At 52.8% G+C, this 14864-nt stretch overlaps 7 protein-coding genes across 7 annotated transcripts; 3 read left to right on the top strand and 4 right to left on the bottom strand.

The window, feature by feature from the left end:
• Positions 1–532: 532 nt before the first annotated feature.
• Positions 533–2082, top strand: BO86DRAFT_309677 (uncharacterized protein; the record flags this gene model as incomplete). The annotated part of the gene is made up of 2 exons (XM_025667826.1): positions 533–1029; positions 1080–2082. 2 exons carry the CDS (start codon positions 533–535, stop codon positions 2080–2082), a joined length of 1500 nt encoding a protein of 499 aa, XP_025529042.1.
• Positions 2083–2128: 46 nt separating this feature from the next.
• Positions 2129–3270, bottom strand: BO86DRAFT_309862 (putative NAD dependent epimerase/dehydratase; the record flags this gene model as incomplete). The annotated part of the gene is made up of 4 exons (XM_025667833.1): positions 2129–2194; positions 2254–2595; positions 2650–3176; positions 3225–3270. The coding sequence occupies 4 exons, from the start codon at positions 3268–3270 to the stop codon at positions 2129–2131; spliced, it is 981 nt and encodes a 326-aa protein (XP_025529041.1).
• A 725-nt stretch (positions 3271–3995) lies between these two features.
• Positions 3996–5168, top strand: BO86DRAFT_378032 (peroxiredoxin-like family protein; the record flags this gene model as incomplete). Its single annotated transcript, XM_025670606.1, has 3 exons — positions 3996–4621; positions 4837–4916; positions 5110–5168. 3 exons carry the CDS (start codon positions 3996–3998, stop codon positions 5166–5168), a joined length of 765 nt encoding a protein of 254 aa, XP_025529040.1.
• A 659-nt stretch (positions 5169–5827) lies between these two features.
• On the top strand, positions 5828–6291 carry BO86DRAFT_398186 (uncharacterized protein; the record flags this gene model as incomplete). The annotated part of the gene is made up of 3 exons (XM_025673531.1): positions 5828–5969; positions 6038–6122; positions 6189–6291. The coding sequence occupies 3 exons, from the start codon at positions 5828–5830 to the stop codon at positions 6289–6291; spliced, it is 330 nt and encodes a 109-aa protein (XP_025529039.1).
• A 349-nt stretch (positions 6292–6640) lies between these two features.
• Positions 6641–10269, bottom strand: BO86DRAFT_398185 (F-box protein; the record flags this gene model as incomplete). Its single annotated transcript, XM_025673530.1, has 6 exons — positions 6641–6955; positions 7043–7414; positions 7488–8024; positions 8078–8272; positions 8322–8732; positions 8785–10269. 6 exons carry the CDS (start codon positions 10267–10269, stop codon positions 6641–6643), a joined length of 3315 nt encoding a protein of 1104 aa, XP_025529038.1.
• Positions 10270–10847: 578 nt separating this feature from the next.
• Positions 10848–11548, bottom strand: BO86DRAFT_426885 (uncharacterized protein). The gene is made up of 2 exons (XM_025675532.1): positions 11262–11548; positions 10848–11194 (listed from the first exon to the last, which is right to left on the bottom strand). The coding sequence occupies exon 1, from the start codon at positions 11507–11509 to the stop codon at positions 11303–11305; it is 207 nt and encodes a 68-aa protein (XP_025529037.1). The 5' UTR covers positions 11510–11548; the 3' UTR covers positions 10848–11194; positions 11262–11302.
• Positions 11549–12888: 1340 nt separating this feature from the next.
• BO86DRAFT_447203 (uncharacterized protein) lies at positions 12889–14682 on the bottom strand. Its single transcript, XM_025676572.1, has 3 exons — positions 14382–14682; positions 13812–14320; positions 12889–13736 (listed from the first exon to the last, which is right to left on the bottom strand). Exons 1-3 carry the CDS (start codon positions 14601–14603, stop codon positions 13208–13210), a joined length of 1260 nt encoding a protein of 419 aa, XP_025529036.1. The 5' UTR covers positions 14604–14682; the 3' UTR covers positions 12889–13207.
• Between the last annotated feature and the right edge of the window lie 182 nt (positions 14683–14864).

Genomic DNA, 14864 nt, shown 5'->3' with positions numbered 1-14864 from the left:
AATGACAGGGGCACTGGTTCAACTACTCGTGGCATCTTGCATGACTTACCAAATTAACTCGACGACTTCCGACAGTCTATCCTCCACAGCAGATAAAAAAGGCACCGGCTTACAGATGGATTATGCACCAACTGAACGGCTATACCGGCCGCTCTTAAGGACTAGCGCGGGGCATGAGCGTCTTCCAGCCATCAGCCACATAAAAGCTTGCAATCTCGAGCCAGATACCGCCAAGCGGAAGTACTGTACCAAGATCTGTACCAGCACCGACGGATTACCCACATGGAGAACCACGATGGCTTCATCGAGCACGAGCACGAGGTGGAAGAACTAAGGGACTCATCGCATATTGTTGTTCCCGCCGTTTCGACGATCGTTGCTTTCACAGGGGGTGAAATAGACCCCTTCCGAACCTATCCTTCCACACTGCCCTCGGACATCGTCAGCAATTGCTTGCAGTATCGTACGTATCCCACATTACAGATCCTCAAAACTCTACTCCCCACTTATCTTGGCTGTAGGATTGAGCATCATGACCCCTCGAATGATCCCGAGTTCGGGAGCCAAGAATCCTTATCTGGATGCTTGGCTGCCCGTCTCACTGGAGAACCCAGCTCTGTTCAATGCTCTGCTGTTCTCAGCTGTCACGCATAGGCTCACACATTGCCTCGTGAATCAAAAGAGCACACCGACCTCCATGGTCCTAGAGAACAAACACTTATTAATGTTATGTCAGCAAGAGGCAGCGACGAGAGCGAACAGAGCGCTCCAGCATGCTGCGACTGCAGTAACAGACGCGAGCATCTTGGCTGTCCTAATGTTAACTGAAGCGGTGGATCATGCCTTCCAGGGTCGAGACTGGACCGGCCCCTCGCCATTTAATGCACCGCTACAAGGCCTACAATGGCTCAATATTCACGGGGCCCGTGTACCGCACATGTCTCATCAGGCGGGTCTTTGCAAGCTCGTGGCGCTGAAGGGCGGCCTACAGAGGATTAAGATTCCGGGAGCATCCTTGGCGATTTTCTAGTAGGGCCCGGATCCTGCTTTGGCAGAAGTTTCGCTAATCCTGGACTCAGTCGGACCTTGGTGAACTCCACTTTGACCTTGACCAAGCCCCAGATTCCATTCTATTCCAACCGCGGGCATGATAATTCCGACTGGCGATTTCACTTTAGTTCGTCCGGGGGGTGGTGGGACCATGGGGTACAGAAGTTTGAAAATGCTGGCCTGCCGTTCTCTCTCGCTTGCGTGTTGCAGGGGTTCGTCATGTACTCCAGCATGGTCCACGCATATGTGAACGGCGATAACGCACCACATGATACAAGCTTGTTGTGCGACATCCGGAATCTGGTCCACTTCCATGTCATGTCGCTGCCCACAGGAGCGGAAAACGACGATACAGAATTGTACCCCGGGTACGAAGCCTGCAGGCTTGCCTTGCTCATTTACAGTGTTGGGGTTATTTTCCCCATACCCGCAGTCGGTTCGCCACTTCCCCGGCTCGCGGGGCTTTTACGCCATGAGTTGAGCGACGAATTTCCATTCGATCAATATACCATCGAAGCGGACAATGGGCTTTCAGTCTGGCTCCTTACGATCGGTGGCATTGCCGCGCAGTACACCACCGAAAGATTGTGGTTCGCACAGAAGCTTGCGACCCTCGTCAGTCTTACCTCAATATCGAGCTGGCGTTCTCTCCGGGCGCAGCTTAAGGCCTTCCCTTGGTTAGACTGTGCCTGCGACAATGCCGGTGAAAGGCTCTGGGAGGAGGCCCAGCGGTTCAACTCCCCGCCCTCCTTTTCAGACGCTCCAGGTACCCATCGCTACACGACGAGGCTCCAACCCTGTCTCCATTGCCGCCGACGAAGAGTGAAATGTGACAAGCAGCAACCATGTCAGAACTGTGTCAAGCATAATCTTACCTGCAAATACACGACTGCGACACTTGAGGAGCAGAATGAACCTTCAACTACAGGGATGACACATGCCTGCGGCGTGTGTCGCCAGCGAAAAGTCAGATGTGATGGACAGAGACCTTGTAAAGGATGCCAGAAACTGCAAGTATCTTGTTCAAGGTAAAGACGCTACGCCTCTCGCACAACTAGCTGAATACATACTGCTTGCTTCAGAGAATGGAGCTGAAGTCGGTTCGCTTGCAGTACTCCTTAAAGGAGGTCATCTTGATGTCGAACTATGTTCTGTTAGCACATTGTCATGTTCTCATGCTCCGGGCCAACGCAATTCGCTTACCTGCGAAGGTCGGACAACCGTGGGATCACCCCCGTCATAGCCGAACTGTTGCGCGAAAAGCACGTTCTCCCCAAATTCCCGACCGAGCCCACCAGGAAGGAGATTCTCGAAGGACTCAATTGTGTGCTCTTCGTAGCCACCATTTGGTACTCCCTGCGACTGGCACCAGATGTCGATATACGCGTCCCATGACAGAAATTCCCCAACAGCCAAAAGGTTCAAGCCGGGAGGTCCATCCGCTACCGCCCTAACACATTGCCCGAAATCGTTCTGCACGTCCCCAAAGGGGACCGGAATGATGGCCGGACCAACCCCAGAGATGCGATACGAGCCGTCCGTTTGCTAGAAAAGGGTGTTAACTCATGTTAAGTCATTGCGGACAAATGATGACCCAACCTTTTTCGGTGTCGTCGGAAGACCCCATTGCCAAAGAAGGTTGAAGTAGATCGGTGCCTGGATCTGCGAGAAGCGGTCTTTCAATCCTGGCAGACTTCGAATATGGTCAACCACTACCGCTTTCGAGTCCATGTGGTAGACTCTGGGGAATTTTCCTTTGCTCCACTTGTTGGCGGACGCCATGGAACTAAAGACAAAGCGTTCTAGTGTCGGAATCCGGGCAGCGACATCCGCCAGATTCTTCCCCTGCTGGACCTCTACTTCAAAGCAGTATTCTGTGAGGTCCTGGTCCGGTCGTTTCTTGGTCATGCTTCCCCCGTCTTGGAAGATTGTCCAGAAGTCAGTCACGCCGAAGATGATGGTTGCATTCTGGAATGCGGCCTCCAGGCTGTCAGGGTAATTCAGGTCTCCGTAGACGATCTCGACGCCTCGGGCCTGTAATTCTATGGCTTTGGCAGACGATGGGTTGCGGGTGACACCACGGACCCTCCATCCCGGAAGCTGGAGATATGTGCTTGCGACAGAGCCTCCCTATAGATCATAAGTAGGATGCATCACATTGATGAGGAGAATACTTGCCTGAACTCCCGTGACACCTGTGATAACAATCAACTTAGACATCTCAACACGTCCTTTGGGATTTTATTGTGGGTATTGATATGGAGCTGGGGTTTTTTTGGAAGGTGGATGACCCTTTATCCATTATTGCGAGGTCAAGCAGATTCTTATAGCATTGAGGCATGACTCTGCTATCAGTTTTCTCGAGCCACAAGCTCCTAAGACACTCCAAAAGTTGTTTCCTTTCGTACCAACCTGGCGGGATTGGTAATCAGGGATAGTTCCCAGTTGCAAGAGCCTCAAGCGCTTGCATCTGCATGAATCTGAAACACCGCAACCTCGTATCTCACAATCCGCTGATGAAGCATGCATACCCACGAATGTGCTGTGATTGGTTGCGCGGCGCCGCTCGCCGAGCTCGGCGAAGCTAGTCCTTACTAGGAAAGCGACCCCGATGGCCGGGGCGCTCCCGTCCCGTCCGACCCCGATCTAATCTACATCTCCATCAGCGCTTCGGCTACGGCTGAGGTAGATCTCACGAAACTTACTAATACTCTTGTGGGCATGGATTTCCAAGCATCATCTTGCTAAGCAGCAAGAATGCATGATGTCAGAGATCCTGTGCGACTCTTGTTGGGACTGATATCTATAAAGAGCTTACCGATGACCGGCCCAATGCCACTTCTCTCATCATCGCACAGCACAATCCACCACTGCAAAACATATCAGACCTCCATTCCAATCAATCACGTCTCATCTCAAGCTCAAACCACCTAAGGACCTCCAAAATGTCTCTTCAAGCCTCTCTCCAAAGCGCCTACGCCGACTTCCAAAAGGCGGCCCCAGCCCCCGTCATCGACACCTTCAACTCCGGCGTGCAAGCCCTGCAAGACTCCTTCGACGCCAGCAAGGCCATCCAGCCCGGCCAGAAGCTGCCGGAGTTTACCCTCCAAGATGCCACTGGCAACGCCGTCACCAGCGCCAGCCTCCTAGCCAAGGGCCCCCTCCTCCTCTCCTTCTACCGCGGCGAATGGTGCCCCTTCTGCAACCTCGAGCTGCGCGCTCTGCAATCCCGCCTGCCTGAGTTTACGGCCGCAGGCGTCACCCTGGCTGCTGTCTCCCCGCACCTCCCGGATACCTCGCTGTCCGTGGCGGAGAAGCACGCTCTCGAGTTCCCTGTGCTCTCGGACGTGGGGAACCAGCTCGCCCGCCAGCTGGGGATCGTGTGGAAGCAGCCCGAGGCGTTCGGCCCGATCCTGGCCGGCTTCGGGGTCGATTGGGAGAAGAAGTACGGAAATCAGAGCCTGGAAGTGCCGATCCCCGCGACCGTGCTCGTGGGTGCGGATGGGGTGGTGCGCAATGTGTTTTTGGACCCGGACTACACGAAGCGGTTGGAGCCGGAGGCCGCGCTGGAGTGGGTTCGCGCTCTTTAGGGGTGTTACTTTGTGGATTGGTGGATAGTAGACGTTTTCAGCTCGATAGAAGTGATTTGATTTGTGTCTAGGTCAATCTTATGGAATTCTGTCTCGCGTTCCTCGCTCTACTTTTTCTCATTGCGGTAGAATCCGTAGAATGAACCTCCATGTGAGATGTGTGGAATGTGATGCCACTAGCCACTAATCACTCCAGAATCGCCGAGCCCTCATCATTATCGCCCTCCTTCAGCCCTAGATACGCAGCCACTATCAGACTTGTACTTGCCCCGCATGGTATGATCTCGTAGTAAAGCCTCGAAGCCTACCGTCAACATACTGGAGGCCCAGCCCATTGCTGTAAAAGTCACTATTGCAACTTCGGATAGATAAATGTTGCATACAACAATAATACCTGTTCATACTATTGCTTATGGCGCTCTAAGTGTCAGAGCAACAATGTAACTGAGAGATTTTGACAATTCCATAGCTAGATCGATTCTGACACCGCAAAATCCAGGCCAGCCCCCTCACCAGACCACAACTTGATTCAATCGATGCAACCTACCTGCATAAATACGAGTCATATGGAAAAAAAGCAATAGAGTGAAGTGTCGGGTACGCCGAAGGGTTCGTGGTCGATGGTCTCCTTCGCTGACGGAGACGGAGCCGGATTGCGCTTACTTGGGCTAGCTGCGCCGAGCTCGGCGAGCCCCGCGGAACCCACGCAGGAACATCGTCCAGTTTGTGTTTCGGATATCAGCCTCTTTCTAGGTAGTCTAGCTGAAGAACTGCAGCTAATTGTCTCGATTCACGAGGCTAAGCCGAGCGGGGATGGTATAAGCTTACCAAGCCGATTGCTTAGAGATTCGCGTGGGGCTGCTCACTGTGACCGACCCAATCATACCCTATCTCGGCTCCGAAGGGTCCAGCTGAATCTACTCGACTTTGAGACCTATACGAAGTATGCATGTTCTGACTCGTGTGGGTGTTATGTCTCTGAGGCTGAAGAAAGGAGATTCCGACCGGATTGATTCTTCAGGCAAAGGCAACCAGACTGAGATACAAGCAGAGGCTTTGTGGAAAACTATATAAAGTCTCTCTCGACCAGACCAGCTCTTTCTCCCATCACACTCGACAAGCCAATTCTCCTCACAACTCAACACAACAGTTGCCTATCTGCAATCTCCATCCTCATCTTCTCCACAATGAAGTCCATCGCAGCCGCCGCCACTCTCCTCAGTCTCCTGCACGGAGCCACCGCCTCCATCACCTGGGGCACCATGTGCACCGGCACCGAGTTCACGGGCACCTGCACAAACTACCAGAGCACCAACGTGAACCAATGCAGTATGTTCTCACCTCCCCCCTGGCCCTCATCTAGTCAACTCAAGGGATGGTACTGACATCTGAAAAAGTCTCTTTCGCCGGCAAAGATGCGAGCTGGAATGATAAGGTCCAGTCCGTCAGCGTGTGGGATGGCAATGTCTGCACCTTCTGGATGTAAGTGTTCCCGGTCACTAGGAGAAGAATGGCTATCGTGTATGACAGGAACTGATATCTCTCTAGTGATGTTGGCTGCAGCGGCTCCAGCAGCGGAGCGCTGGAGGGAGCGTTTGCCACCATCGGCCAGCCTAAGCAGTGGAGTTCGTTTGCCTGCAACTATGCCTAAGCGTGGATTTTCGACGAGCCTGTAGACCTGCTGCGTTTGTGAGCTTAGAAAGATGTACGGGAAGGAGGTTGTTGAGGGACTGCTTAGCTTATTCAACATAGGCGGGTTCGGTTCTTTACAGACGAAGGGTAAGGTGACGAGGGAGGCTAGTGTTGTTTTGTTTTAGGTTGATACATGCAACTCAATGGTGTCCTGCCTTCTTGATGTGTTGAGTTGCTTATGTGCGCTAGCTCCATATAACAATTAGGTAGCCGAACACAAAGACATTGTTTCAACTGAGCAGGTGATGTCATCCAAATAAAGCTTAAGTCAGTCATTGTCGGGACACCTCACGGCCGTCTTGCATTGTCTACCCCAAGAACGAGACTTTAGCACCTTTAGCACTGGGCCGAGAGTTCTGCAACATAACGACCCCAACATGTAACTTGGCATCTGGTTTTTTGAGGCCCCACAACCCAACAATTTCCCCTCGGGGCAAGTCTCCTTCTTTGTTCTGCGCATTCCCCGCTGCACGGCGGTAATGCGATGTATACCTGCGTTGTAGAAAGTCGACATCCTCATGGTCCGTTCTGCCCGTCATAGAGGGTAAGTTCCTCTTCGCGGATGGCGTGGCGATAAGGGCGCGTCGAGTCTTCGCATGTTCACCCCGTTTGATGAAATGGAACTGGTTCTCCATGTTAGTGGGAGTTCCATATCTTCCCAAATGAGAGACGGGCAAAGGGAAACCAGGCCAAGCTGCCATATCACTTACAGTGATTTGCAGGAGGCCAGTCCAGTCCCTGATCAAGGACATCCTTTGGACATCTTCGTCCGCAGAAAGTCGCACAGAGCGAAGGGCCTGTCCAGCCGCCACGTCGCCTATATCCCGAACAGCACCGGACTTATATGAGAATCTCAGGCCAGTGATGTAATTCTCCTTATTCAAGCTGCGATACCCAGCTATGGAGACCAGATGATCCGTTCCATTGTCTCCCGCCCAGAGTGCCCTTTGGGGAGCGGCCCAGGGCCGTGTCTTGAGGGTATGGCACGGGTCCCAGCAAACCATCTTCTGACTCGGCGATTTGGGACTCCGGATTACTCGTGGAAAGTCCCACGCATCGTTGAATACCCAGACAAGGCACGACTGTGAGGGGTATCGGTCAATTTTATTGAAACCTATGAATTGCAAGGCAACAGAGGCGGAGAAGCGCGCTTACCAGTTCCTCGAGGTGGTTTTCTTCAAACCGCAAGATAGTATGCTCGTGGGCTGGTAGCGGGGGTCCTTCCGGATACACCACCGTCTGGACGGAAGTAGTTATCATGATGCGAATGACTCGGCCCATGAAGAACTCCTGGCTCAAGGATATCTGACCGTTTGAGAGCCATATTGTGATTCCTGTGATCATCTCTCCGGGCTCAAGGGTGATCGACGCAGACTCAGAGATCCACTGACCGACAATCGAGTCGGGAGATTCGAAGTACTCTAACCATACTCCGGAAATCTCATTGGAGAACCGCGGGCGCTCGAGATCTCCGCTCGAGAATTTTATACACTTGACCGATTTCAAACTCGCAGATGTAAAGGCTCTACAACAATTGGATCTTTCTGTGATGATATATGAGCCTAGAGTTGAGGCTAGGCATGCGGCAGTTGAGACAGGGAGGTGAGAAACCGCGCCCGTGACCCGCGTTTCATACGGTCGTGGGGTTTCTTCACACTGTAATCCAAACCCGCAGAACGAGTGTTGTGAAGCCTGAACATGTCTCAGCGGACGGATTCGTCATGTTTCCCGGGGGTAGAACTTACCTCCAGGGTGGCAATGAATCCAGTAATGCGCTGCCCGATGGGCGCTTGCATTTCCTTGATAGTCATTTCCTTACCTTCAATGAGAGGATTCGAGCGAGAGTCATATGAATGCACTGTTAGCCGATAGTCCGACACTTCAGCGCGGCTCAGCTCATCCCAACCGGCGATAAGCTCTTTTCCAAGGTTTGTGCACATCTAGCTCACGTCAGTCTCAGTGGAATGCCGAGCGAAGAGATGCGAGCACCCAAAGTAGCAGGATCCGGCTATCCTTGGTGGACTTCGCGACTGTGACACCTGTGACATACTCCCCACCGGGTCCATCAATCAACAAAGATACTTCCATCAAGCCCCGTCGACCGAAGTTGGTAGAGGTCCGGTTATCAAAATAGAAGGTGAATCCTACAATGGGTGCCGAGTCATTGAGGATATGGGTCACTATCCTTGTGAGTTGCGGAAGCTTCTCCCCGTTGGAACCCGCGAAATCAATATTCAGCATACGGTTGTACCCTTGCAATGCTGGCTGCAGTTTAGGAACGAGGGATACGGCTTCTCTTGGATAGGTGGGCGTCCACATTGGTTGGAGTGCGAAACTATTGTCGTTTTCCGAAACGGTGTCACTGGCTTCGGTAAATCCCAAGGCGATCAATTTGAATGCCTTGCGTGCCATCGATCAGTAGACACATCGACTATGCGGCAGTCGGACTTACATCAAACTTAGCGACCAGTCGGATTCGTCGTGCTTTCATGGCGCCGAAGTTCAGCTTTCCCAACGCGATATCGGCCCGGTCCGTCTCTTGACCTCGCACCCACTGCGGCGGACATGCACCGTGGTCGCTTCCTTCAACGAGCACTCTTAGATTGGTGATGCCTCGGGAACAGACTTCTAGTTCAAATCCTGTTACACAAACGGACGGGGCAATTTGGATCAAATGGCCCGCGTTGGGTGGCGTAAATCCCAGAGCGATGTCGGAAAGCGCATGAGTAGAAAGGTTCAGAAGTTCAAATTCCAGACCGGAGATGAAATACTGCAAGTTAAAGTAAACCACATAAACACGAATGGCCTTGACAGTGAAGTCGTTCAAAGGTAAAATGACGGTCCTATCGTGGAGCCTCAGACTTCCTACAGAAAGTAGCCGGTGAGAGTCCTCCGACACTTGGGCGCTGAGCATTTCACCGTGTGTCTTATTTTCAGTAGTTGTATTGGCGCTATGAGACAGACCTGCGTCCTCGGTACAGATACTGCCACAAAGGTCGGTTCCATCCAAGAACTGAGAAAGCAGAGCCGCATTGATACCGGCAAGTCTCCATATTCGCCGCCGGTTTCTGGCCTGCGCAAAGTCGGAGCCGGAGGTATCGCTCAAAGCATGCTTCAGCGTAAAGTAAGCGTCACGCCAGTTGAGATCACCCGTCGAGTTCGCGGGCCAAGCAAATCCCATCTCGCCATCTGCCAGAAACCTGGTGCGCCAGAAGAACTGAGGCAGCGATGACGGATCAGTCGCGGATGCAAGGCTTCTTGACGCCAATCGCAACTGCTGGATGTCGGGTGAAGGGAGGACGGACACAATCATATGTAGAACCTCGACTGGAAGTGAGGAGAATATGTCATCGCGCGGAGACGGCCTCCAGGCTCTATGCGTGGATCGTTGAGGGCAGAATTGAATGTCCGGGGTAGCAAGCGATAGAATCTCTAGCAGATTGCGGAACTGTGAAGGACAAGCCGAGAGATAATCAAATCCTTGATCGATCATATCGTGAATCACAGCCCCCATCGGCTTTTGAAATTGGGCTGCGCCACCGAAGTCATGACCAGGACGAAGGTATCGATGCTTCCCCCGTGTGGTACAAAACAGCATCTGGAATAGAAGAGTGGAAAACTTGGTGAGGTCGGATCTGCCCTCCGGGACTCTCTGCAGTAGAATCTGCCAGCATAATTCATGCACGTCGAAAGACCAGGTACCTGATGCCGGGTCGCGGAATCGGATGTACGACATCAGGCTGCCAACCCCGTCGTCGCTGAAACAGCAATCATGGTGCGAGGGGGCATGCATTCGATTGGAATGATTGACATATCCTACGCCGCTCACAGTGGCAGATTGGGTGACTAGCCATGTACCATCTGATGTATCATCGCGAAGCTGGATCACACGGAGCTGCCGGTACCATTCCAGATCGGTTGGCACGGTGCCAGGCATGACCAAGGTACGGGCAATCAGAATGCCACATATTGAACAGTAGTGATTTGGGATTGTTCGAGTCATAGAGTATTATAAAGGGATGGATGGATGAATAAATGGATGAAGAGATGAAGAGATGAAGAGATGGATGAGAGGAGGTGGAAACAAGGGACAAGGCAAGGCTGAGAGAAGTACTGTAAGGTCATGTGATCCCCCTCATTTATATTACCCTTATATGTGTCGAACATCAGAGATGGTGGCCCCGACTTGCGTCCCAATCACTATCACGCATGCAATGGCTAAAGATAGCTTGAATAAGCGCGCGCGAAGATACCCTTTTACGCACACCATCCCAACCATTGGGTGCAGTTGTTCGTGACTGCACCTGAGCCAAGCCAGCAATAGTCATAGGGCTTTTGTACGCAAGCCTGTGTGGAAAATGTGCATGGCTAAGAATAGCAGCAGGCGTGTAGCAGACCCCATATTAAAGCTTAGGCTTTCCCCGTAGTCACTCCAGCATTTAGACTCTTTCTGATCAGTGGATGTATCCATCTCAACCATTATACCACACATTTCAGGCATGGCGGACTCTAATGTAACCTACCTGTATAGACTACCCTACAGTCTTGGTGATGATAATCAAGTCCCGTGAGCAGGGTACGGATGTAAGTTTTGATAAGGGGCAGTGGCGTCCTCCCGTCAGCGAAGCGCTGCTGATACATGGATAGAGGCTCCCTCAGAGGCGGATACACAAGACAGGAGTGAGACCCTTCCGGGCCTTGGACTTCGAAGGAGTTTAGCAATTGTGCGGATTAGTGAGCAACCGCGATGCGAGGGGTCTGCGGTGGAAATGTGCTCTTCAACCTCGTGCTCATGGCCAGCATAGCGCGCATTGTTATTGGCAATCTTCAATGCCACCACAGTCTCCGGTTCTTCGACATCACTATATAGTGTGTTAGAAACGGAGGGGGGGGTTCCAATCACAACCGAAAGCACTGAAGATTAGCTACCTTTGCAGATCATGAGCGAGCCATACTGTTAAAGAAACGCCCTAGCCAAATTTGACTAACGTTTGATAGCCATCATTGAGTGTCTCTCCTGGCTTGGCTGGATAGAAGTGGTTGGGATTGTAGAATGGCGAGATCTCTTCATCAATGAGTATGCCGGGCGGTAAAGGTGGCCCAGAAGAAGCAATGGAAACCAGTTTCGTGCGCAGTAAGGGAGCAAAGTGAGATAGAGACAACCTTAAAGAGCACATTACAAAGAGACTTCACTTCCACTTATAAGGGAATGTGATGTGCATGGTTGTGGAAGGAGAGAAGCTCCAGGCGCCTAAGCAAGACTGGCACCCATGATCACGTGTGATATGGTCACATGACATGTCCGTCCCCCTGTTGCGTGGCGGCCAAGGAAGATATACTCATAACGGTTCCTCCGTAGTTTGTACTTCTCGTTCTTTCCCTCCTCTACATGGAGGCGCTCCCTACCGTGCAGCCGATATGCAGATTCTTTGGATGTGATCCCTGGCGATAAGAGAAGAAAGACTAGACTTACCGTTGCGATTGCGACCGATCAGTTTCTGACATCACACCGGAGCAATCTATTCTCTGGAATTGACATTGTCTTGAGCTACGATATGTTGCGACAGAAAACCCCAAATCCGTTGTGATATGCACTGTCCTCAGGTACCTACCTAACTCAGTGCAGTACACTAACTACTCGTCAGGTGTATTGAGGTAGTTAAACCGGGAAGAAGGAAGAAGGAAGATGATAGGTCGATTCGGCGATAAGGCCTCGGGATAGATAAGCGTGGGCGAGACTAAACCATGTTGGGAACACCGCTCATAGCCGGGCCTCGGAACTTGGCCTGTCTGTTGTACATGTACATGTACTACCTTAGTGCATGTACCTGGGTCATCACCTTTGCAACGGAGGTATCCCTCACTATTAAGGTATTCGGTTGGTAATGAATTACTGCAGGACATATGGGAGATATATGAGAATCATGACAGCGGGATAACCCTTTCCTGAGCAAGTAGCATTGCGGGGCGCAGCAAGCTATATAGTCACGACATGCACCCTAGACTCAATTGCCCCATAAATGTCCGTACTACAAGGAAAATCTACATATCACGAGGATATCAGAAGTTACCAACTCGAGTGCTATAATTAAACCACAGTGGAATTACTCATGTATTCTACCCAAGTATTGAAGTACGCCGAAGCGATGGGCAGGTCGGCTCTACCCGGCACTTGCCACCACGGCTGCTTCCGACCGGATAGCCCCGAGCCCAGCATCTCCCTCTTTCCCCTTGCCCTGTCCAGAGTTGTATTGGTGTCAGCTACTACCTAATACACTGTACGAAGCAGGGATAATAGGATCATAGAGACCAGGTTTCGAGAAACCGTGTGCAGTGGCTTAATAAGATTCATGATTGGCCTGAGATTTGCATCTGGGATACACAATGGCTGATGCGCGGGCTGGTCTCCGAAAGCCTTGCGCGGCGATCGGGTCAGGCGAGGCATCTTGATTGCCTGCCTGGCTGAGGATGGGTGAAGCTCTCATCCCTGGGCTGGGTATAACCCAAGGTCAATGGGAGGTCTAGGCCCGCCGGTGGTTCGTCGCGACTTCGACCAGTCCCATTCAAAGTTCAATTACCCGGTCGCAAGTTTGGTTCCGACTCACCAAACGAAAACCTAGTCGAGGGATGTGCGTCCGCCGAGGTAGCTGGCTGCTGTCCTCGAAAGTGTCGAACGTCTACATGCCCTAGATACATGCCCTAGACGGCATGGATTGGGAGCCGTGGCGGAAACCCCGTCCCTCTGGCCGTACAATGACCTTATTCTCGCGCTGGATGCCATACGGATTATGGTTTTCCGAATCGAGCCCTGAGCCGGTGCGCTGAATCAAAACAGCGGTCAGATTTCGGATTCGTGAGACAGTATCAAATGCAGCCTACGAGCTCCGTCCAGGATTGGCCTTTCCACTCTCGATCACCGTCACCGTCTCCTGGATGATCACCTGCCCCTTGCCGGCCGCGCGACCGGCATGTTTCGCGTTCTGCGGCGACAGCAAGTCCTCTGAGGAGCTGTCGTTCCCCGTGCGTGGCCCGCCCAACGAGGTTGACTCCGGAGTCGCGATCGCCCCCTTGCCCGTTTGCACGTCGACATGATACGACCCGGCCGCGGCCGCTGCCTGACCCAGGCTATTCAACTCCACATGCCCCTCCCAGGTGCGACCGTAGCCGCGGTGGAACCGACTGGATCGCTTGTTGGACGAGGTGGCGCCGCCGGAGGAGGAGGCCTTGAGGTGGTTGAAGTAAGAGCCGAAGAGCGACTTCAAGGCAGGGATGGACAGGGCAATCAGCGTGCTTCCGATCTCGGAGGTCTCGACCGCCAGCATCGGATCGTAGGCCCAGCTGCCGTCCGACGACCATTGGCCCACCGCCACCAGGTAGATGCGCGCGCAGGAGATGGCCAGGACTCTGTTGGAAATGTCTGGTCAGTTTGGGGACAGGAAAAAACCAACAAAAAACAATAGTGAATGTCGAGGAACTCACAAAACACCCGGGAACATGATCAAGGACAACTGGAATTTCCGTTGTCGCGACACATGCAGCATGTAGATCAACATGGACGGCAAAACCAACATGATCAGATCGCAGACTAACGACAACCCCGAATTGACGGAGTAGACGTCGCCCCAGCTCAGACACTTGAACTGGCTCGCCCCATCCTGCCATTCATATGGCCAGAGCCCCGTGACCGGTAAGCAGTGGAACAGCAGCAGGAAGAACTGGGTCAGGAAGGCGAGCACGAGGAAGATGGAAGCGAGCTTGATGGTGAGAGAGAGTTTGTCGTGTCGCGCCGCCAGCCGATGGTAGAATGCCAACCCGGACAGGCGGCAGATGAACAGTGCGGTCGTATACAGGATGTGCATGACGAAGTCCAGGACCTCGGTCTCCTTGACCCGGGACAACGAGAGGACGTACTCGATGTACTCGATGTGACGGCCGCTGCCCAGGCCGATGAGCACCATGGACAGCACGACCACGGTGATGTACAGCAGCTGCCAGCAGTCAGTTCAGTTCGTGTGGGCTTTTCCGACCCGTGACCGCGGAGAGCATTACCAGCGTGAAGACGGCCAGGGAGTCGTCCATGCCAAAGCGCTTGAGAAAGAAGATCCGAGCATAGCATCTCGCGATGACCACGAGCGTGGTCAAGGCGCAGACGAAGATGATGGCGATCTTGGCCGGGCGATCGCGCGACTGTGCGAGGTATTCCAAGCTGATCCCCGCGGGGATGCGACCCGCAGCATCGGCCGCTTCAATGGCCGCTGGGATGTTGGCCATATTGCTGCAGGCAGGCCGGCTTGCCAGGGACCACCGGAGTTGCGTGGATGGAGTCGTTGTTTTCCGTCAGTCAGGATGGGGAGGGAAGGGGGGGGGGGAGGGGAGGAGAGAGAGAAAAAAGATGAAGTAAAGAAGTGATGGGCAGATTGGGCCAGATCTTGCTTGCTCGGACGAACCAGAATTTTTGCCGGAGATGAGCACCTTGGGTTCACCTTGGGTTCTCCCTGAACTGAACTGCGAACCATGGTCTGATGGGCGTGT

This window comes from Aspergillus japonicus (genome assembly GCF_003184785.1).
Source record: "Aspergillus japonicus CBS 114.51 unplaced genomic scaffold BO86scaffold_15, whole genome shotgun sequence".
NCBI classification, from domain to species: Eukaryota; Fungi; Ascomycota; class Eurotiomycetes; order Eurotiales; family Aspergillaceae; genus Aspergillus; species Aspergillus japonicus.
This window is presented reverse-complemented; position numbering and strand designations above follow the sequence as displayed.

Coding starts and splice junctions, on each gene's coding strand:
- BO86DRAFT_426885 (XM_025675532.1), bottom strand. CDS start 11,509: ATGTGCTCTTTAAGGTTGTCTCTATCTCACTTTGCTCCCTTACTGCGC.
- BO86DRAFT_447203 (XM_025676572.1), bottom strand. CDS start 14,603: ATGGCCAACATCCCAGCGGCCATTGAAGCGGCCGATGCTGCGGGTCGC. Junction 14,321..14,381: donor CCCTGGCCGTCTTCACGCTG/GTAATGCTCTCC, acceptor GACTGCTGGCAG/CTGCTGTACATCACCGTGGT. Junction 13,737..13,811: donor ATCATGTTCCCGGGTGTTTT/GTGAGTTCCTCG, acceptor CATTTCCAACAG/AGTCCTGGCCATCTCCTGCG.